Source organism: Chionomys nivalis, chromosome 2 (assembly GCF_950005125.1).
Source record: "Chionomys nivalis chromosome 2, mChiNiv1.1, whole genome shotgun sequence".
Classification (NCBI taxonomy): domain Eukaryota; kingdom Metazoa; phylum Chordata; class Mammalia; order Rodentia; family Cricetidae; genus Chionomys; species Chionomys nivalis.
In genome coordinates, this window is record NC_080087.1 from 81,829,755 (window position 1) to 81,851,897 (window position 22,143).

Genomic DNA, 22,143 nt, shown 5'->3' on the forward strand with positions numbered 1-22,143 from the left:
TTTTTTTTTTTTTTTTTTTTTTTTGGTTTTTCGAGACAGGGTTTCTCTGTGGCTTTGGAGCCTGTCCTAGAACTAGCTCTGTAGACCAGGCTGGTCTCGAACTCACAGAGATCCGCCTGCCTCTGCCTCCCGAGTGCTGGGATTAAAGGCGTGTGCCACCATCGACTGGCTTCAAGACAGTTTCTTTATTCATTAAAGGTAATCACAGCACACAGAGGGGACTCTCACATCAGACCCTGACAGGGACTGAAGGATGCAGGGAGAACCTGAAGTCCAGCATCCACTTTGATATGCTAAACAGTCACCTCAGTCCCTTGTCCCAGTTTGAAACCTAGAAGGTTTCACTAAATAGTCCTAGGTGGGCTCCATCTTACAGGCATGCGCCTGGCTTTGCCTCCCCATTGCTGGGATAAAAGGCATGCTCTACCACACCCAACCAAGTTTATTTTCCCGTGATGAATCACCCTCTTTATTTTCACTGGCAATGTTCTTTGTCCCCCATCTGCCTCGGCTTTAAAATCGACTTAAGTCTTCTTTTGACTTTTGAGAGGATGGTCACTTTAATCTGCTAGAGTACTTCCTTTTAACATATGTTCTGTAGTTAACACATGGTTGGGTCTGCTTGTTTTCAAATCTCACCTGACACTCTATACTTTAGGTGTTTAGAACATTCACAATGCATTTAATGTGGTGCATTATTACTCTTACTAGGATCGTCTATTCTTTTGACATCTGTTTCCATCAACCCTGGGGTGAAAATGAAGTTTTGTGTAAATATAAGCAACAACAAAGGTGATTTTGAACGTTCAGTAGTGACATGCTGCAATGGAAGTGTGTTTTTCTTACAGAAGCTAAACGCACTTTTTTGTTTAGAATACATTACGTGGTAGTCATTCGGGCTTCTACATTGGGTATGTGACTAATGGGCCGTTTTGGCGATTCAACTCGATGTGGTCCTCAGTCACATCTTTCTACCTAGAAAACAGGGTCACTGAACCCTGGAAGGGTCCAGAATATAATGGCTCTCTGAAATCTCTGATGTAACCTGCCCTGCCTCTTCACTTTAAAACCAACCAATTCTGTAGTTCAGTGTTTTCAAATTTATCAGCTAGGTGGAATCCTTCTGCAGTGGGTCTCAGGCAAAGCGTACTGAAAACAGTTATGTACCGATCTGATCTTATTCCAATTCTGTACTTTATAAACTTGGGCTCAGCTGGGCAGTGGTGACTCACAGTTAACCCCAGCAATCAGGAGGCAGAGGCAGGCAAATCTACATGACTTCAATGCCAGCCTAGTCTACGAAGGAAGTTCCAGGACAGCCAGGGTTACACAGAGAAATCCTGTCTCGGAAAAAAACAAACAAAAAAACCCAACAATAACAACAACAACAATAACAATAAAAAACCCCTGCGCACGCCTTTAATCCCAGCACTCGGGAGGCAGAGGCAGGCGCATCTCTGTGAGTTCGAGGCCAGCCTGGTCTAAAAGAGCTAGTTCCAGGACAGGCACCAAAAGCTACAGAGAAACCCTGTCTCGAAAAACCAAAAGAGAGAGAGAGAGAGAGAGAGAGAGAGAGAGAGAGAGAGAGAGAGAGAGAGAGAGAGAGAGAGAGAGAGAGAGAGAGAGAGAGAGAGAGAGAGAGAGAGAGAGAGAGAGAGAACCCTCAGGCTCGTGTGTACATTCCACAGGAGGGAAAATACATTGCACTTAGAACTCGGAAGTACCATTGGAACACAGCGAGGAGCCTATGCTTTAGGCTCGCATCCCTTTGAAAATTTCCTCAAACCACTGGGCGCGGCTCCCAGATGGGTGGTCTAGGTAGTTTGCAGGGATTTCTCAGAAGTGCCTGGCTTCCTCGGGGCCCTGCACGCATGAACTCCATTCCCCAGGAGACACTGCGCCGGAAGTAACCGTCGACTTCCGGTTTCCTGGCGCCGCTGCCGCGGAAGGTCGGAGCATTCTAGTTGGAGGAAGAAGTTGGCGTAGGCGTTGTTCTCCAGTGAGTAAGGCGGGAGCCAGCAGGCTGGGTGTGAGCGGTGGTGTTGGGTAGGTGGACGGTGATGTGTGCGAGTGTGTAGGGATGGTGGTGTGTGTACGTGTGTGCTCTGGTGCGTGCGTGTGTGCATGTGTGTGCGTTTACACACCTCGAGCTCTCTGATTGTCCGTGTCACTGTGCCAGTCGGATCTGCTTCTGCTTTCCCTCACGGCCACGGCGGCTGAAGCAGAGGACCAGGCTGCGGCGATGAGAGGTCAGGGACGGAGTCTGAAGGGGAGCTGCCCCTGATTCCAGACTTGAGCGCGGGCGCGCATTTGAGGCCGGAGGCGCCTCCCGGGGTCGCCTAGGAGCGCAGCTACTTGTTGAGTCCGTAACTTTCTCAGCGCTCCAGCCGCCGCCGTGAGTGTCGTGCGGGGTGAAGGACAGTGCTCACTAGGATGTGTCACTAGAACGTGCAGTCTGGGATCTCGTGCTTGCTCAGGCTCCCCGCGTCGGCCGGTGTTCACAAGGAGGGCCTGGAGAAGAGTGCGGGCTTTATCGCTACGCATCTGGGATTCAAGAGTGAGTTTCGCTTTCTCCCTCTTTGAGAAACGAGGTTTTAGAATATAGAATTGTCAGTAAGTGAGGTAGGAATATGTAAATTGATGCCTCCACCATTGTGCCCCTTACATTGTCCCCTCCCTTTCCACTTAATAGTCACATGATCGTTTCGGAGACCCTTGACATCTTCTCTCTACAATCACTCCCTTTCTCCAAGATGTTATAGGTGGGAACCTCCGGAGGTTTGCGTTTGGGCTTTCAAACTCCGATTTGATAAATAGGATACTATTTCGATGGGAACACACATCAGGTGGTCTTTTATCCTTAAGGCCTTGTTTTCAAAGCAGGGGAAGAATGGCGGTGGTAGCTGATTTCTGTTCACTCCTGAGAATTTCCGTAATGGGCAAGGGATAGCACTTAAAGTTTCCATCTTTGAGAGGTAATGCTATCAGGGTTTCCGTGTATGGAAACTGGTAACATTGGCCAGCTCCAGGTGTGCAGTGCTGTGGTTGAACGTGGGGATGTGGCTCTGTGGTATCTCAGTTGGGATTTTGATTATGTCCCCTTCTGGTTCTCTAGTCATGAACTTTATTGAATGACATTTGTAAAGCCTATTAGTGCAGTGCCAGCCGTATGATAAGAGCCTGATGTATTTTTGTTGTTGCTTTGTGTTCTTTCTCTTCAGTTTTTTTGTAGCACAGAGGAGTGCTAGAAATACCGTGATTACTGGCTGTATTTTAAAGCAAGTTTCTTAATTACAACAACAAAAAAGCTAGGCTTTACAGTGTCGGCTCCAATCTCACCACTGGGAGGCTGAAATAGGAGGATTCCTGTGTGTTCATGGTCAGCTTAGTCTCCATTAGGAAGTTCCAGGTTAGCTGGGTTCCCCAGTGAGACTCTGTCTCAAAAACAACAAGGAAATGAAAATGTGCTAATGTAGAACAGAGATTTTTATTTTTTAGATGAAACGGTGATTGTTTCCGATGATTTGTAGACTTGTTTTTCTTGTGGAGTGTGGCTTTGGCCAGAAGACACCTCTGGCATACCCGAGGGCCTTGGGTTACTGTGGATGACATGGATACACACTAAAGGACTGGAGTCATGAGGACATGAGATGCTTTCCTTTAGAGAGACAGAGAGAATAGATTAGGTATCTTGGTATGAGGAAATAATTTACTTGAAAAACAACTCTGCCTAAGGGTCAGTAAATATGCTTTTGTATGGCTTTTTGGGTCTTAGGTCATCAGAGACTGGACCTTCCTGCTGATATACAGGCCTTAAAATTTCATCTCGGAGTGATCTCTTTCTTCAACCGGCCTATGCGACACAGAACACCCGACAGGTAGTTACTTTTGTTCAGAATTCTGCAGGTGGGGTTATGTGCACATGAGCGCTGGTGCCGCAGAGACCTGATGGTTAGGATCTGCAGGACCTGGGTTACAGGCATCGGGAGCTGTCGGGGAACTGAACTCCTGACCTCTGGAAAAGCCAAACCAGCTCTCAGCCGCTGAGTCATCTCTCGCCCCAGCATTTTCTTTTTGTCTTTAGCTTATTTCTCTTATTTTCCTCCATGCTCACCACATTGTAGTAAATGGTGGGATATCTTTCCACTGTGTCTGTGAACCTCAATCTCGATTTGCTTTGTCCACTCATCTCTTGGTAGGGTTGCGTATCACAGCTATGTAAGCTCCGCTGGAATAAATGCGGGACTGTGATGTGACTTGGAGACACTGATTGTAGTTCCCTTGTGTCTCTGCTCAGCAGTGGGATTGCTGGATTGTGCGCCAGTTCTAGTTGTAATTGTTTGAGAACTTGCCAGATTGTGTTCCATGATGACTATTAATATGCATTCCCTCCAGTAATGTGCTTTCTCCTACACTTTCTCCACGTAATATTTCTTTCAGAAAACGGACACTTTTTAAATGTTTATCAATTACATACATATAATATGTACACATATATTACAATTACAATTATATAATTATATTACAATTATATAATTATATTACAATTATGATTGTTTTGGCTGCATGTCTGTGTGTGCAGCATGTATATACCTGGTGCCTCAGGAAGCCAAAAGAGGGTGTTGAATCCCCTGAAACTGGAGTGAGAGATAGTTGTGAGCCACCATGTGGGTGCTGGGAACCAAAGCCCACCCTCTCCTAGAACAAAGCATACTCTAGCCCTGGGCCATCTCTCCAGCCATCTGATCATGGGCACTCTTAATAGCAAGGAGGAGGCCTCTCTTTGGGACTTTAACCCGTATCTCACTGTGGTTATTTTTCATATACCTGTTATCAGCCATACTGTTGTTCCATATGAAGAACTGTGTGTTTCTGTGGTTGTCTGTTTCTTAGTATGTGTCCATGTCAGGGAATTGTCTGCATTCCTTTGCTGTGCAGTATAGGTATTAACTGTGTCAGAGGTGTGCTTTGCAAATACTCTCTCCCGTTCTCTAGATTTTCCCTTACTCTTGATGGTTTCCTCTGCTGTTTAATGTAAATCCCATTTGTCCGTTTTCCTTCTGTCGCTTGTTTTAGAGTAACACCCCAAATGTCCAGTGTTGTGGATGATTTCCTGTATATTTTTTCAAGTAGTCTCAGTTTCTGTTATTAAATTTTAATCTGTTTTGATAATTATATCAGCATGGTGAAGTTGAGAAACCCAGTTCTAGAAGTGAAAGTCTTAGGACACCTGAGATAAATTTAAAATTATTTTCTGCAAAATAGCCCATAATATGGAAAGAGTGAATCAAATCATACTCACCTATTGCTACAGCATGGTTTTTTTTTTTTTTTTTTTTCGCTTTTTCAAGACAGGGTTTCTCTGTGGTTTTGGAACTTGTCCTGGAACTAACTCTTGTAGACCAGGCTGGTCTCGAACTCACAGAGATCCGCCTGCCTCTGCCTCCCAAGTGCTGGGATTAAAGGCGTGCGCCACCACTGCCCGGCTGTTACAGCATGTTTTTTAGCTAATTATCTTCATCAGGATTCATGGTTATTGGTACAACATAAGCCATGACCATAGATGAGCGAAGGTTCTCAGGAAAGTGCTCCATGGTGTAGGATTCCATTTACTAAAAGTGGGTTCAGACTGCTGAACACTGCCTGAGGATTGCACTGCAGACCTCCTGCCCTCCAGCCTTGCTGTGCCTCACTCAGCCCTGAGTTTCCAAAGGATGTACAGTTGGGATGCTGTCAGCCCTATCAGCCATGAAGGTGGGGTTCCAGTAGGAAGACCTGCTCACAGTAGGAGGGCAGACCCCGTGTAGGGCTAGCTGGAGCTCAGGATGGAGGATGGGATCCCTTCTGCCGACATCTTCTGGAGGAAGTTCAAGGCAGACGGGCTTATGCTCCGCACAACCACGTTGAGCCCTTGCGTAGTGATTGTCGGGGTTAGGACAGAATCGACTTTGTGTAGACTCCTGTCTGCTTCTGATTTGTGTGTGGGAGGCCATGAGCCATGGGAGAGGAGTGTGAGTAGGGATGCTTGAGAAGAAAATCATGGTGTCATAAGTCAGTGTGGGACATCAAGTGACAGTCCAATGAGAGGCTTTCTTTTTGTCCCCCAGGGAGGATCCTGAAGAAGAATGGCCAGCTCTGGTTCTCAAGACGTGGTCTGTGTAAGTTGACATTCTCTCTCTACACAGGCGGCTTCCAGGTTAGATGACTCTTTGCTGCCTTTCTCTTGTGAAGCTTTCCAGGACCCGAAATCCTCCAGGCCCGCCCGCCCAGTTACAGTGAGGGTTGGAAGGTCAGAGCACTTCCTGTCTGGCCTGTTTCCAGCTGCTTCTGCAGTTTGCTCTGAGTGCATTCCTGCACACCTGCTCTCTCCTGCCTGTGGTCAGGGAGGACTGTCGTTGCAGAGGACCACAGTCCCACAGGGAACCAGGGTCTTTGGGGGTTTCAGACCGTTGAGGTGATGGTCTCCTTTGACTGCACTGGCGATCCTGATTGACATCTTTGGTGTTTTCAGGCTGATGACACAGGGTTTGAGAGTGAATGACCTCCGTGCATGTGTGTGACGAGATGACCTGCTTGAGGGACTTTAATAGAGAGTGCAGTGATGAGAGGGAAGGTCATCCAGGCTGTGATTGGGAGAGGACTGTAGTCTCTAGCATTCAGGAAGACCTGAGACATCTGCACTATCTTAGTAGAATGTAGTTTTTTGATTTTAAGGGAAAACACCCTTAAACCTAGTAGCCAGTAGTATGGACTCTTACGTATTTATAAAAATCATGCTGATGACAAAATGAAATCTTTAGCCCATACTTGTTTTTGTTTTTTTTTTTTTTTTTTTTTTTTTTGTTTGTTTGTTTTTCGAGACAGGTTTTCTCTGTGGTTTTGGTGCCCGTCCTGGAACTAGCTCTTGTAGACCAGGCTGGTCTCGAACTCACAGAGATAAGCCTGTTTCTGCCTCCGAAGTGCTGGAATTAAAGGCGTGCGCCACCACCGCCCGGCTACCAAATGAAATCTTTATGATATCTCCTGATGCCAAAATAAACTCAGGGACTCACACTGTGTCTTAGGTGTTTTACACTGAGCCTGGTGACAGTTCTCTTTTGTGCTGTAACTTTAAGGCTGTGGATGGAATGGAAGCGCACCTCTATTGGGTGTGTAGGGGCCACAGTCCTCCTTTCCTGGGGGAGCTCACACAGTCAGGTGCCTTGAGCATCTCTATGTGGCTCCTCCCGCCCTTGAGTCCTTCCCCTTCTCATTTTCCATCTTGAACGCTTCCCCAATCTCACTCTACTTGTGTTTGTGGTTTCAGGGGTCAGTGACGTTTAGGGATGTGGCTGTTGACTTCTCTCAGGAGGAGTGGGCCTGCCTGGATGCTGCTCAAAGGGTCTTATACAGGGACATTATGTTGGAGACCTACAGAAACCTCCTCACAGTGGGTAAGGTGTCCTCTAAACTGTTGGCTTTCTTGCCTCTGACTGAGAAGACAGGGCCATCTTTCCTGTGGTAGCTGAAGCTGGGCCTGGTGGCCCATGCCTGTCATTTTTTTCACTCAGAAGCCTGAGACAGGAAGATTGTGAGTTCAGGGTCACCCTCAGATATATATTGAGTTCCAGGGTAGCCTTTTCTACAGGATGAGGCCAGGTTTCAAACAAAACAGAGCAAATAAGCAAAGTGAAATAAATAAGGAAATAAATCAATAAATGAAATTAAGGACTACAGAGATTTTTGTTTACGAGAACTGACTGCTCTTGCAGAGGATTCAGCCCAACAAGGTAGCTCTCAGCCCTCTGTAACTCCAGTTGCAGGGATTCTGAAGGCCTCTTCTGGCCTCCGTGGCCATCATGTATGCATATGGTACTCAGCCATGCATGTGGACAGACACATGGGCATAAAATAAAATTAATTTTAATCAATAGAATTTTAAAGAAGAAGCTGAGTTCCTCCTCCTTAAAGGAGTAAAGTGGGATTTCCTTGGTTTAAAAACCCCTGCCTTCTGTCTACACCTTAGAAATCCTCTCAATGAGCTCTGGGTTCACAGAGACCCTCTCTCTAAAAACAAAGTGGGGAGCAATCAAAGAAGACCCCTCACATTGCTCTCTGGCCTGTGCACACACCCATGCATGCATGCCTACACACTCTTGTGCACACACCCTCATAAGGGCATATGTACACTGCACATGTGTGCATACAGAATCAAATACAAGAGCTTTTATAATTTACTTCCTGTGAGTCAATAGAAACAATTCAGAGCAGGAGTGGACACATTCTATTTCCCTTAATGAATACTTCCTTTTCCTGCTTTGTGGTGGAAGTTTCAAACTCTGAATTTTTCATTTTCGTCGATTAAATCTGTTACAATGAGGTGTTAATGTGAACAAAGCCAACATAATTAACAATAATGGTAACAGTTTTCTTGCCTGGGGATGTAGCTCAACGGTAGAGCACTTGTCCAGCATGCTCAAAGTCCTAATTCCGTCCCCAGCATTACTACGTAATAAATGGAAATGAAGAAAAATGATGTTTAGTGTCAGTCACACAGCATTCAAAGTATTGATTATAGTATTTCATCTTAGTATCAACCCTATCCAATAGATATCACCAATTCAATCTAAGTTATTATTATTGCTATTGTTGTTGTTATTAACTGCTTTTTTTGTCGAGGCCAGGTCTCATGTAGCTCAGAGTGGCTTTGGGCCTGTCATGAAACTAAAGCCAACCTTGAACTTCTTCTCATCTGCCTGCTTCCACTCCTCAGGTGTTGTGATTACATGTGAGCCACACTTTCCAGTTTTTAGATGAGAAAATTGTACATAGCATCTTATGGGACTTGCCTAAACTAATGGCCCATTATTCCTAAGCTGCAGAGACGGGGTTTACACTGGACAGTGTAGCCTAAGTGTTCATGTTCTTACCCACTATGTATACTCTCTCCTTATGTGAAAAGACCCTGTCTGCATTTAACCCATTCCCCCACCCCCCCCTTTTTTTTTCTAAAACAAGGGTCTTGCTAGGCAGCCCAGACTGGCCTGGCTCATTCCCCAGCTGCTCGGCTTACAGGCATGATTCACTATACTGAACTATAGAGACCTTTTTAATAAATAAGTCTGTATTTTTAAAAATCTGCACAGGCAACTCATGGTGGCACCTGTCTTTAATCCCAGCACTTGGGTGGCAGAGGCAGGCAGATCAAGAAAGTTGCTGGACAGCCTGGTCTACGTATTGTATTCCGGGATATCCTGGGGATAACAAGAGAGACTGAGTCAAAAAAATAAAGTCTCCACATGTGTCATTTTTTCCTTTCTTTTAAGTGGGAAGTTCCATTTCCAAACCCGATCTGATCACCTTATTGGAGCAGGAGAGAGAGCCCTGGATGGCTGTGACGGAAGAAGCAGACAGGCCCAGCCCAGGTGAGTAAGAGGAAGGCAGGGCAGCAGCGTTGCCATCTCAGTGTGTGGTCGCAGAGGTCCCCATGCCTGACCCGGGGTTGACACACTCCCTTCAGAGTGCCAGGGCCTGTGGAAGGAAGTCAAGGTCATAGCAAAAGCTGCCACAGGGGCTGCTAGTTCATGAGTCTAAGTAGTTCTCCCCTCTTCGTCGTACTGGAGCAGTTACCCTCTTTGTGTCATTTTAAATGTATTTTATTATTGGTTGTGTGTGTGCACGTGTGTGCAGGTACCCAAAGAGAAAGTCAGATCCCCTGGGGCTGGAGTTGGAGGTGGCTGATATAACTGCTCTTAAACCCAGGTCCTCTGGAAGAGCAGTCAGTCTCTTAACTACTGATCCAATGATAAGACACACTGAACACCAGTGAATGCGGTAACACAGTGAGGCATTGTAGCATGAAGAATAAAAACCCAGAGACAGAAGTCGGGGTTCATCCTGAAAACCAGAAAAGCAGAGCAGCCAAGCCACTAGTGAAGTCTTACTTCTGCCAAGGCTGGGCAACTCTAAGCAAACTAAGCCTCTCTCTTCTTGCATTTTATATTCTGTCTAGTGCTGGGATTAAAGGCGTGTGGCTCCCTAGTACTGGGATTAAAGGTGAGGCAATACCTGGATCTATTTCTGCATTGATCTTGTGTAGTCCAGGGTGGCCTGGAACTCACAGGGAACCATCTGCCTCCATCTCCCAAATCCTGGGTGTGTGTTACCATTGCTTGACCTCTAGTGGCTTCACCTTTGCCTCTGGTCTTCAGACAAGACTTATTTATCAGAATACAAATAATGTACCACTATAAGGCATAGCACATATTTTAATTGTATATCTTCATATTGACTCTGATCAGGGTGTGATGGTGTAGCCTGTGCTCTCAACTACAGCACTGGGAAAGTTGAAAAGACAGATCCTTTGTCTTGCTAACACTCAGCCTAGTTTACTTGTCAAGCTCCAGACCAATGAGAGACCCTGACTCAAAAAGAGTAGCTGGACAAGCCAGGGAAACAACATGTGAGCACACACACAACACAACCTCTGCCTAGCTTGGCATGGTGCTGTGGTGGCTCTTCCTGGTTGTCACTTGACCACATCTGGAACTAAAACCCCAGCAGCTGGGTGCACCTGTGAGAGACTTTTCTTAGTTATGTCGTTTGTAGTGGGTAGACCCACCTATTTCTGAGGTGGGACAATCCATCTTAAATCTTGCCCCATCATTTGGTGACATGGAAGAAGGAATCTGTTGCCTTTTGTCTGCTTTCCCTCACTCTGATGGCAAGTCCATTCCTTCACTGGCACGGGGGCCTACTTCTTCAGAATCCAGAATGTACCGAAAACCAGCTGAGACATCCAGCCTCATGGAGTAAACAACCACTGGGTTCTTGTACTTTGTATTGCTAGGCAGCCATTGTTGGACTAGCTGGATCATAGCCTGTAAGCCACTCTCATAAATCCCACATATATAAAATGAACAGTTCTGTTCATCTAGAGAACCCTGACTAATACAAGGCACACACGCACGCAGGCGCACACAAACACACACACACACACACACACACACAATACCAGGATTTGGGAGGTGGAAGCAGGAAGATCAGAACTTCAAGGTTATCCTCAGCTACGTACTGAGTTTGAGGCCAACCTAGGCTACTTGAGACCATCTCAAAACATAGAGGGGCTGGAGAGACGGTGCAGTGATTAAGAGTACTTGCTATTCTTACAGAAGACCACGTTTTGCTTCCAATACCCAACATTCACATGGAGACTTGCAAATGCCTGTAACTCCAATTCCAAAGGATCTGATGTTCTTTTTTGACTTCACTTGGTACCAGGCATGCAAATTGTGTCCAGTAATTGATTAATACACTGCTCAAGCTTTTTTGGACAAGTCCCACTAGAGAGGGAGAGTGCTCTGGGTTCACGGGGATTTGCACTGAAGAGCAGCTGCTGTTCTAGGCCGGCCTCCATCAGAATGCGTGTTTCTGTGGTTGACCCGATTTGTCAGCTGGAGTGCCACTGCATGGCCTGCAGACCGCAGCACAGGCACTCACGGGAACACAGAAAATGAAAATAAATGAATCATTTAAAACTAATAAAACAAAATTACAACCTCAACCACAAACCCCCCAAATAAAACAGCTTTAAGAAATGTTATCTAAATGTACTCATTACAGACATTCTGCTTCATGTGCTGTGTTTTTGTCTACAACTACATGCTTAAACACTTTTTGTTGTACTATTTATGGCGAGTCATTGATACGATAGTTGATGCTAAGTATTTTCTGTATCTCCTAGTAAGATATCATCCACAAATACCATTCCATCATTACTAATTAATCGAAAACAAAATGTCATTCTCATACTAATAACATTATTATCTCAGGATCATCAGAAGTAGTTTTGCTTATGGATTTTCTATTTTAAATAACATTTGGGGGTTGATTTTAGGTTTTCTGGATATATCAGTGTCCAACTTCTTTTTTTTTTTTTGGTTTTTTGAGACAGGGTTTCTCTGTGGCTTTGGAGCCTGTCCTGGAACTAGCTCTTATAGACCAGGCTGGTCTTGAACTCACAGAGATCCGCCTGCCTCTGCCTCCCGAGTGCTGGGATTAAAGGCGTGCGCCACCACCGCCCGGCAGTGTCCAACTTCTTTATGGATTTATTATTGGATCTCCTTAGTCTTTTTTCCTTCCTTTTATTGAGATGTATTTATTCCTCACATAATATGAGCTGACTATGGCCTCTCCTCCCTTTACTCATCCCAGTTCCTCCCCATCAGATCCACTCTTTCCTGTCTCTCCTTAAAAGCAGGCTTCTAGGAGATAATACAATAAGAAGCTAAAACAAAAACTAACACATCAGAATTAGAACAAACAGAACACTGCAAGTAAAGACACATGAAACAGAAACACATTTGTTTACACACTCCAGAATTTCATAAAAATACTAAACTGGAGGCCATAATAAATTTGTGCACAAAGGACCGACCAAGTGCAGTTTGGGTAGTACAGACCGTGTGCGTCTTCCTCAGTCTGTGTGAGGTCATAAGAGCTTTGATCAATGTTGATTTAGAGGCCTTGTTTTCTTGGTGTCTTCCGTCTCTCTGGCTTTTACATTTTTGGTTTCTGCCTCCTCTTCAATGGGGTTACCTGAACTTTTATGGGAGAAATTTGTTGGAAACATCCTTTTGGGCTGAGTGTCTCAAGGTCTCTCATTCTCTGCATGGGTCTGGCTGTGGGTCTCTGTGCTTGTTCGCAGCTGCTGCAGAAGGAAACGCCTCTGATGACAGCGAGACACTGTAAGGACAGCAGAATGTCATTAGGACCCATTTTGTTGCTTTGTCTTTTGCTTTTGTGTTTCTCGAACAGTAATATTTGGTTTGATCCTAGAGGTTCCTGGGCTGTCTGGTTCCATGTTCTTGAACATTCAGCCAGTATTAAGAATGGGTTCTATCAACCGGGCGGTGGTGGCGCACGCCTTTAATCCCAGCACTCAGGAGACAGAGGCAGGCGGATCTCTGTGAGTTCGAGGCCAGCCTGGACTACAAGAGCTACTTCCAGGACAGGAACCAAAAAGCTACGGAGAAACCCTGTCTCGGAAAAAGAAAAAAAAAAAGAATGGGTTCTGTCTTGTAGAGTGGGCCTTAATGAAATTACATATTGACTCGTTGTTTCCACAAACTTTCTGCCTCCATGGCCCTGTTATAACTTGCAGAAAAGACTACATTCAAGGGTTTGTGGCTGGCTCGGTGTTTGTTTTTCTTCTGGTAGGGTGCAGCATGTCTTGCTGTACCAAAGTCTCTGGAATGTGGGGGCACATGCTCTGTGGGCACCAGCTCGACTTCTTCATGTTCAATGAGTTTTGTGGGTGCTGTTCTCAGCTTTGTGGGCTTGCCATCAGTTTGCGGCAGCAGCCTAAGTTGTTTGGGGTTCCCATGACAGCTGTTGGTGGGTAGCTCAATTAGGCACTAGACGCTTCATTTAGTGAAAGATGCGGGCAGTTGGGATTCCGTCTCCCCCATTATTTGGCTATTTCATTCAGGTAGTCTTCATATGTGTGTTTCTTTTAGGACCTTCCTACTCATTAGATATCCATACTACCCCTCACTGGCCCTTGAGTTTAGGTATTCTCATAATTCCTCCCTTGTTCCCTCTCTCCCTCCCCTATTGATCCTCTCATGCTAGCGCCCCATCCATCCATAACTATATTCTGTTTGCCTTTTCTAAAAATTATCTATATGTCTGCCCACCCGTCCCTTACTCTATACCTAACCCTGCTGTTCTATCGAGTGCAGGTTGATTAGCATTGGCTTAGCAGCTAATGTCATAGAAGTGAATGCATACATTACCATTTTTGTCTTTCTGGGTCTGTGATACCCCACTCAGAATGATTATGATACCCCACTCAGAATGATTTTTTTCTAGTTCCATTCATTTGCTTTTGAATTTCATGATTTCTTTTTGTTTGTTTGAGATAGGATTTCTCTGTGTAACAACTCTGGCAGTCCTAGAGCTATCTTTGTAGACCAGGCTGGCCTTAAAATCACAGAGATTTCCCTGTGTCTGCCTCCCGAGTGCTGGGATTAAAGGCGTGCGCCACCACCATCTGGCTATTTCTGACTTCTTTATCAATAATCAGGTGTCTGTGGGTTTGCGGATCAATGTCTGGGTCCTCAATATGGTTCCTTGATCAACTTGTCTGTTTTTATGTCACTATCACACTCTCATACCATAGCTCTGTAGTGTAGCTTGAGATTAGGCTAGTGATACCTCACCTCCTGCAGTTCTTTTATTACTCAGGATTTTCCTTTTTGTTTTGTTTTAGTTATCCTGATTTTTTTATGTTTGCATATGAAGATGAAAGTTGGCCTCACCATATCTGAAGAATTAATTGTGTTATTTTGGTAATGATTTTGTTGAACTTGTAGATTAATGTGTGATGTGATGGTCATGTTTACTATATTAATCCTACCAAGCCGTGCACATGGGAAATCTTTCCCATATTTATGTTTTTATCATCAAGTCTTTCAGTTCCTTGGTTAGAGTTACCCAAAGATACTGTATATTTTTTGAGGCTCTTATGAAAGGCTGTTTCCCTGACTTTTTTTCTCTTTCTCAGTCCATTTGTCATTTGTACATAGGTGGTGTCTTAGGTGTTTCTATTGCTGTGAAGAGACATTATGGCTATGGCAACTCATATAAAGGAAAACATTTAAGTGAGTTGGTGGCTTACAGGTTCAGAGGTTCAGTCCATTATCATAATGGGACATCGCCGCTGGGCGAATGGCAGCATGTAGGCAGACATGCTGACTTAGAGGTAAAGGAGAATTCTACATCTTGCAGGCAACAGGAAGTGAACCGAGACAGTGGGTGTGTCTTGAGCATAAATGAGACCTCACAGCCCACCCACACAGTGACATACTTCCTCCAACAAGGCCATACCCACTTCAACAAAGTCATACCTCAAAATAGTGCTACTCCCATTGGGTAACAACTACTTTGACACTACTACAAGTGGGTTATTGATTATTGTGAGTTGATTTAGCATCCACCTTTTTTGCTGCATATGTTTGTCAGCTGTAGGAGTTTCCTAGTGGAGTCTTGAGGGTCACTTATGTATACTGTTGTATCATCTGCAAATTGATATACTCTGACCATGTCAGTTTGTAAGCCCATGTTCACCTTCAATTGCTTTATTGCTCTGGCTAAGACTTCAAGTACTCTATTAAATAACATGGAGAGAGTAGACAACCTTGTAGAATTGCTTTGAATTTCTTTGTATTTAAGTTGATGCTGGCCATGGACTTGCTGTACAGTGCTTTCATTATGTTGAAGTAACATCCTTTGTATCCCTAATCTCTCCAGGATTCATTCATTCATTCATTCATTCTCTCTCTCACACACACTCTCTTTCTCTCTTTATGACTTTTTGAGATGGGGTTTCTCTGTGTAACATCTCAGCTGTCCTGGAACTATCTCTGAGGAACCAGCGGGCCTTGAACTCACAGATATCCACCTGTCTCTGCCTCCCAAGTGCTGGAATTAAAGGTGTGTACCACCACCACCTGGTCCTCCAGGACTCTTATCATCAAGCTGTGTTGAATGTTGTCAAAGGCCTTTTCCACAGATAATGAGATGATTGTGTGGCTTTTGTCTTTCAGTTTGTTTTTATGGTGGGATTGCACTTATCAATTTACATATTTTGATCCATCCCTGCATCTCTGGGATGAAGTCTACATCATGGTGGATGATCTTTTTGATGTGTTCTTGATTCATTTTGCAAGTATTTTATTGAGAACTTTTGCTTCTGTATTCATCAAGGAAATTGGTCTGTAGTTTTCTTCGTTGTGTTTTTATGTGGTTTGGGTATCAGGGTTCCTGTAGCCTCAAGAAAAGAATTGGACAATGTTCCTTCTATGTCTGTTTTGAGGACTAAATTAGTATTGACCTGACCTCGTGTTTGAAAGTCTGGTAGAACTGTACACTAAAACATCTGGACTTAGGCCTTTTTGGGTTAGGGGTCTTTTAATTACTAATTATAGAGATTATAGGTTTGTGTAAGTTGTTTACCTCATCTTTTTAACTTTGGTAAGTGGTGTGTATTAGAAAGCTGACCCATTTCTTTTTCCAAATTTGATGGAGTGATGCTTTTACCTTATGCCCCACTGATTCTCCAATTTCCCGTCTGTTGCTTTGTTCTCCTTTATCTCTGATATTGTTCATTGGATCTCCTTTCTCTGCCGTTTAGGTAATTTGGATAAAGAGTTGCAGTCTTCCTACTTTCTCAGGAACCAACTCTGTTTCGTTGTGCATTTTTTCTTATACTCACTGTTTCTATTTTACTGAGTTCAGCCCTGAGTTCATTATTTCTTTCTTTTTTTTTTTATTCTAGAGTTTTCCGCTGTGGTATTAAGTTGGAGTACGAGATCCTCTCTAATTTCTTTATGTTGGCACATAGTTGTATGACCTTTTAATATTCTTTCTTTGTCGTGTACATTTGATGTCTTATGCCCTAAGAGGACTTTCTTTTCTGGTTTGGTTTTATTTGGTGTTCTGTATGTTTCTTGTGTCCTATTTAGGTATTACATTCTTTAGATTAGGGGACTTTTCTTCTATGATTTTGTTGGAAATATTTCCTGTGCCTTTTTTTTCTTTGTATTTTTTTTTTTTAATTTTTTCCTTTCCTGTGCCTTTGACCTGGCTCTCTTTTCCTTCCTCTGTTCTTATTCCTAGATTTGGTCTTTTCATGATGTTCCAGATTTCTTGGATAATTTGTGCAAGAATGTTTTTAGCTTTGCCATTTTCTTTGACTGAGCTGTCCATTTCTTCTATCATGTCTTTAATGCCTGGCATTCACTCTCTCATCTCTTGTATTCTGTTCATGAGACTTGCTCCTTTTCTTTCTTTCTTTCTTTCTTTCTTTCTTTCTTTCTTTCTTTCTTTTTTTTTTTTTTTTTTTAAGATTTATTATTTATACAATGTTCTGCCTGTGTGTACACCTGCAGACCAGAACAGGGCACCAGATCTCATTATAGATGGTTGGGAGCCACCATGTGGTTGCTGGGAATTGAACTCAGGACCTCTGGAAAAGCAGCTAGTGCTCTTAACCTCTGAGCCACCTCTCCAGCCCTGGAAATTTGCTTTTTTTTTTTTTTTTTTTTTTGTTTTTTTGTTTTTTGTTTTTCGAGACAGGGTTTCTCTGTGGTTTTGGAGCCTATCCTGGAACTAGCTCTTGTAGACCAGGCTGGCCTCGAACTCACAAAGATCCGCCTGTCTCTGCCTCCCGAGTGCTGGGATTAAAGGTGTGCGCCACCACCGCCCGGCTGAGATTTGCTTCTTAGGTTCCCTTTTTAGTCTTGAAACTTTTCCAGATGCCCTCAGCTTGGTTTTTTTTTTTTTTATCCATTCTGTTTCTACTTTTAGGTCTTGTTTGATTCATTTCCTTCCACTTTTGTGTTTTCATAGATTTCTTTAAGGCATTTCTTCATTTCCTATTTAATGACCTCTATCATATTCATAAATATCAAATTAATTTCATATACATAAATTCATTGTAATGGCTTTAAGGGGGGTATGTTACAGTACTCAGCACCTGCTGTAGTAGGGATGTTGGATCTAGTGCAGACAAACTGCTGTGGCTGTTGCTGTGTTTTATTCTGGCATCTAGGCATCTGAGTTTGGGAAGAGTGTAACTCTAGGTGCTGATATCTGGTCTTGTCTTTGTTGGGTGAGTGTTTTGTTTCTTGGCCCTTGTTGCCTTCTCTGGTTCTTAGGAGAGTGTGGTAGCTGTATGTTGTTGGTAGGGAATTCTTGTGGGATCCTGATAGGTGTGGCCACTGGGGCTTCAGGTAAAATTTGTTTCTATGTCTTGGAAGCTGACACTTAGAAATTTGGATGGAGGTTATCAAAGGGTTCCACAAGAGGGAAGAAAGCAAGCACTCCACTAGGATCTGCTGAGTCCCCTAGGAAAGAGGTCAGAGAGTAAGGAGATACCACAGGAAGTAGTTTCACTATCTAATCCAAGCTGTCTTGGAAGTCATGATGCTGTTACTTCTGGCTGCCTGTTAATGGAATTATTACCATTGTGCACCACCACCGCCACCGATCTTTACTCCCTTTCTTTTTTAATAATTCCAGGCCCTGACTAGTTTTCCTTTTTTTTTTTTTTTGAGACAGGGTTTCTCTGTAGCTTTGGTGCCTGTCCTGGAACTCGCTCGGTAGACCAGGCTGGCCTCGAACTCCCAGAGATCCGCCTGCCTCTGCCTCCCGAGTGCTGGGATTAAGGGCGTGTGCCACCACCGCCCGGCTCTGACTAGTTTTCTTAATGCATGACAGATACTTGGTATTGTGTAGTATATTATTTTTCTTGTTATTGTTTCAAAAACCTTCACCAAAGCATGTGCATTTCCTGGAGTATGCATAAAGCATGTAAAATTATTTTAGTACAGTTTGTTTTAATCTCATTAAGCAGATACGCCTTCCTGTTTCCACCCTATTCTACTGTAAAGAGTACTGTCTCACATAAACTTTTGTTACTGCTGCTCATAAAATGGACTTTTTTATGTGTTTGTGTCGTGGGAAACTAAAATATTCTTGCTTTTTCATTTTCTTTCAGATTTGGACTCAGATTCTGAAGTTCAAAAAATATCTCCAGACAGTCATAGTATAAATCTACCCAAAGAGAGCATAAAGCATATAAGTAAAACTTTTGACCTCCAGGGCTCCAGTTTTAGTAATGGCCCCGACTGTAGTACATTCAGGGAACTACAGAGTTGTCAAAAGGGAAATGCTGACCAATCGGTTAGAAACAAGGAAAAACTACCTCCTTATACCAGCCAGACTCTTCCTCACAACGTAGACAGAGCATTTGAATGTCAAGAGTGTGGGGAGTGCTTTGGTTGTAGCTCCAGTCTTGTTCAGCATCAGGCTAGTCACGCTGGAGAGAAGCCCTGTGACTTCCATGAGGAAGGTGCGAAGGCCTTGAAACCCCAACAGCTCACGAGACCTCAGAAGTCCCACAGTGCTGAGAGACATTTCAGATGCGAGGAATGTGGCGAGTCTTTCAAGCATCTCTCCATGCTTCTTCAACATACGCGCATTCATTCTGCCGTGAAATCCTTTGAATGTAAAGAGTGTGGGAAAACCTTTAATCAGCACTCAAACCTCACACAACATCAGAAAAGTCACTCTGGCGAGAAACCGGGTCAGTGTAAGGAATGTGAGAAGGCCCTCGCTGTTCTAGCACAGATCACCACTCAGACCCAGGATAGTCATACTGGAGAGAAGTCATCTCAGTGTAAGCAGTGCGGCAAGACAGTCAGTACTGGCTCATACCATGTGAAACACCAGAGTGTTCACACTGGTGAGAAACCCTTTGAGTGTAAAGTATGTGAGAAGGCTTCTAGGCTTCAGTCGTACCTTTCTGAGCATCAGAAAACTCACACTGATGAGAAGCCTTTCAAGTGTAAGCTGTGTGGGTCAGCCTTCAGACGTAAGTACCACCTTACTGAGCATCAGGGTATCCATAGTGATGTGAAACCCTATCAGTGCAAGGAATGTGGGAAGTTCTTCCGCCGACGGTCAAATTTTACTGTGCATCAGAGTATTCACACTAACATGAAACCCTTCAAGTGTAAACTGTGTGGCTCAGCCTTCAGACTTCAGTCCCTGCTTACTCAACATCAGAGAATCCATACTGATGAGAAACCCTATCAGTGCAAGGAATGTGGGAAACACTTCCGTCGACGTTCAAATTTTACTGAACATCAGAGTATTCACACCGGAAAGAAACCCTTTGATTGTAAGGAATGTGGGAAGGTCTTTAGACTTAATACACATCTCATTCGCCACCAGAGATTTCATAGTGGTGAGAGATCTTTTGAATGTAAGGAGTGTGGAGAGGCCTTTCGGCTTCTCGCCCATCTTAAGAGCCATCAAATAATTCATTCAAGTGAAAAACTGTATGAATGCAAGGAATGTGGGAAGTCCTTCAAGCGTGTCTCCACCCTTGTTCAACATAGGATCACTCATGTTGGTGTGAAGCCATATGAATGCAAAGAGTGTGGGAAAGCCTTTAATCGTCGCTCAAACCTCACGCAGCATCAGAAGACTCACTCTGGTGAGAGACCCTTTCAGTGTAAGGAGTGTGGGAAGTCCTTCTCTGTTCTGACACAGCTCACTCGGCACAAGAGCATTCATACTGGAAAGAAATCATTTAAATGTGAGCAGTGTGGGTCAGCCTTCAGACTTCATTACCAACTTACTCAGCATCAGAAAATTCATACCGATGTGAAACCATATCAGTGCAAGGTATGCGGAAAGGGCTTCGTTCGCGGTACAGGCCTTAGAATTCATGAGAAAACCCACAGTGATGAGAAGCCCTTTCAGTGTAAGGAATGTGGGAAGGCCTTCCGAATTCAGTCTGAACTTACTCAGCATCAGAGAACTCATACCGACATGAAACCCTATCAGTGCAAGGTGTGTGGAAAAGGTTTTGTTCGCGGTAGAGGACTTCGAATTCATCAGAGAATTCACACTGGTGAGAAGCCCTTTAAATGTTCGGAATGTGGGGAAGCCTTTCGATATGACTACCAATTTCTTGGACATTTTAGAATGCATTCTGGCAAGAATCCTTACGAATGTAAAGAATGTGGGAAGTTCTTTACTCGTAGTGAATACCTTAAAGCACATCAGAAAATCCACACTGATGAAAAACCTTACCAATGTTAAAAATGTGAAAAGGCCTTTAGTTGAAAATGAAACTTTGTTTGGCATGCTAATGTTCATATTAGTAAAAAATCCTTATGGTTGTAAAGAATGTGGAAAGGCCTTTAGTAATAAGTCTATGCTAGTTGTTGATCAGAGAATTCGTGCTGGTGAGAAACCGTATGAATGTAAGAAATGTGGAGAAATGTTTAGATTGAGTTCAGCCATCACTGCACAGTGAAGTCACCTGTTGTTGTAAAGAATGTGGAAAGACTTCAGTTGGAGCTCAGGCCTTCAACATAAAAGATTCCATGCTGATGTGAAACCCTATGAATTCAAAGAATGTGGGATTATTTATAGAATCAGCTCAGCTCTTAAAGCTCATCAGAGAATCCTTATTGGTCTGAAACATTATGAGTTAAAGAGTGGGAAAGCCTTTATTGGAAATGGTGAGCTTATACAACATCATCACATCAGAAAATGTATTATAATCTTCAGGAGTCTTATGCATGTAAGGAAGGTGGACAGTCCTTTGTATGGAAATGTTACTAAACTCATAATTCCAAGACTATGACTGAAAAGAATGTGGAAAGAACTTTAATTTGTTCTAGAATTGGTCAACATCAGAGTATTCATATATTCTTGATGTCAAGGATCTCTTTGCCAATGAGAACGTGGGAAGTCTATTGTTCATAGGGGATATTCTGTTGAGAATGTGTACAAATGTCAGAAGTAATAGGGTAGCCATCATGTTCTTGATTTAGTCTCATCTTGTTAATTGTATAAACATAATTTCTCAAACACTACTCACCAAGGACAGTGAGCATAGGGAAAACAGTTATTGGAACTGGGTTTATCTGAGGCACCTTTTCACCATTAATGTTCCGTGACTCTTGTCACGTTAGACTGATCATTTATTTTGATTATGTTTATTTGTTTTGTTTTTTAGAGGCAGGGTTGCTCTGTGTAGTCCTGGCTGTCCTGGAACTTGCTCTGTAGACCATGCTGGCCTTGAGCTCAATGATCTGCCTGCCTGTACCTCCCCAGTGCTGGGATTAAAGGCGGTGCCACCACTACCACCTGACATTTACTTTTTGTTTATGTATAATTTGTTGATTGTGAACACAGTACCAGCCAAAGTTGTGGGGAAAGGGGTTCTAATAAATAATAAAATTCTTTTTTTTTTTTTTTTTTTTTTTTTTGGTTTTTTCGAGACAGGGTTTCTCTGTGGTTTTGGAGCCTGTCCTGGAACTAGCTCTTGTAGACCAGGCTGGTCTCGAACTCACAGAGATCCGCCTGCCTCTGCCTCCCGAGTGCTGGGATTAAAGGCGTGCGCCACCACCGCCCGGCAATAATAAAATTCTTGAGAGAATATTTGGCTTATTCTAATGTTCTATTAAATATCTTTTACATTGTTCTCCCTTTTATTGGCATTCTTGTAACTCATATGAAAGACAAAATTGTATTGCAGATAGTTTAGTAAAAAACATCATGTATTTGTCCACTATTAAA

General features: G+C 43.5%; 1 protein-coding gene across 7 annotated transcripts; it reads left to right on the top strand.

The window, feature by feature from the left end:
* Window positions 1–1,927: 1,927 nt before the first annotated feature.
* On the top strand, window positions 1,928–21,803 carry LOC130870276 (zinc finger protein 60-like). 7 transcript variants are annotated; one of them, XM_057762925.1, is made up of 6 exons: window positions 1,928–1,999; window positions 3,776–3,878; window positions 6,108–6,158; window positions 7,307–7,433; window positions 9,306–9,404; window positions 18,542–21,803. In XM_057762925.1, exons 3-6 carry the CDS (start codon window positions 6,126–6,128, stop codon window positions 20,653–20,655), a joined length of 2,373 nt encoding a protein of 790 aa, XP_057618908.1. In that variant the 5' UTR covers window positions 1,928–1,999; window positions 3,776–3,878; window positions 6,108–6,125; the 3' UTR covers window positions 20,656–21,803. The 7 variants fall into 7 exon arrangements, with proteins under 7 accessions (XP_057618908.1, XP_057618911.1, XP_057618912.1 ...); XM_057762929.1 differs by lacking the exon at window positions 3,776–3,878 and adding an exon at window positions 2,180–2,395 and having other exon boundaries at window positions 1,950–1,999; XM_057762927.1 differs by lacking the exon at window positions 1,928–1,999 and adding an exon at window positions 2,408–2,557.
* Window positions 21,804–22,143: the final 340 nt, after the last annotated feature.

Bases quoted from the DNA above. Each gene is read 5' to 3' on its own strand.
- LOC130870276 (XM_057762925.1), top strand. From the start codon at position 6,126: ATGGCCAGCTCTGGTTCTCAAGACGTGGTCTGT. The intron at 6,159-7,306 runs GTAAGTTGACAT...TTGTGGTTTCAG, and splicing joins GTTCTCAAGACGTGGTCTGT to GGGTCAGTGACGTTTAGGGA. The intron at 7,434-9,305 runs GTAAGGTGTCCT...CTTTCTTTTAAG, and splicing joins CAGAAACCTCCTCACAGTGG to TGGGAAGTTCCATTTCCAAA.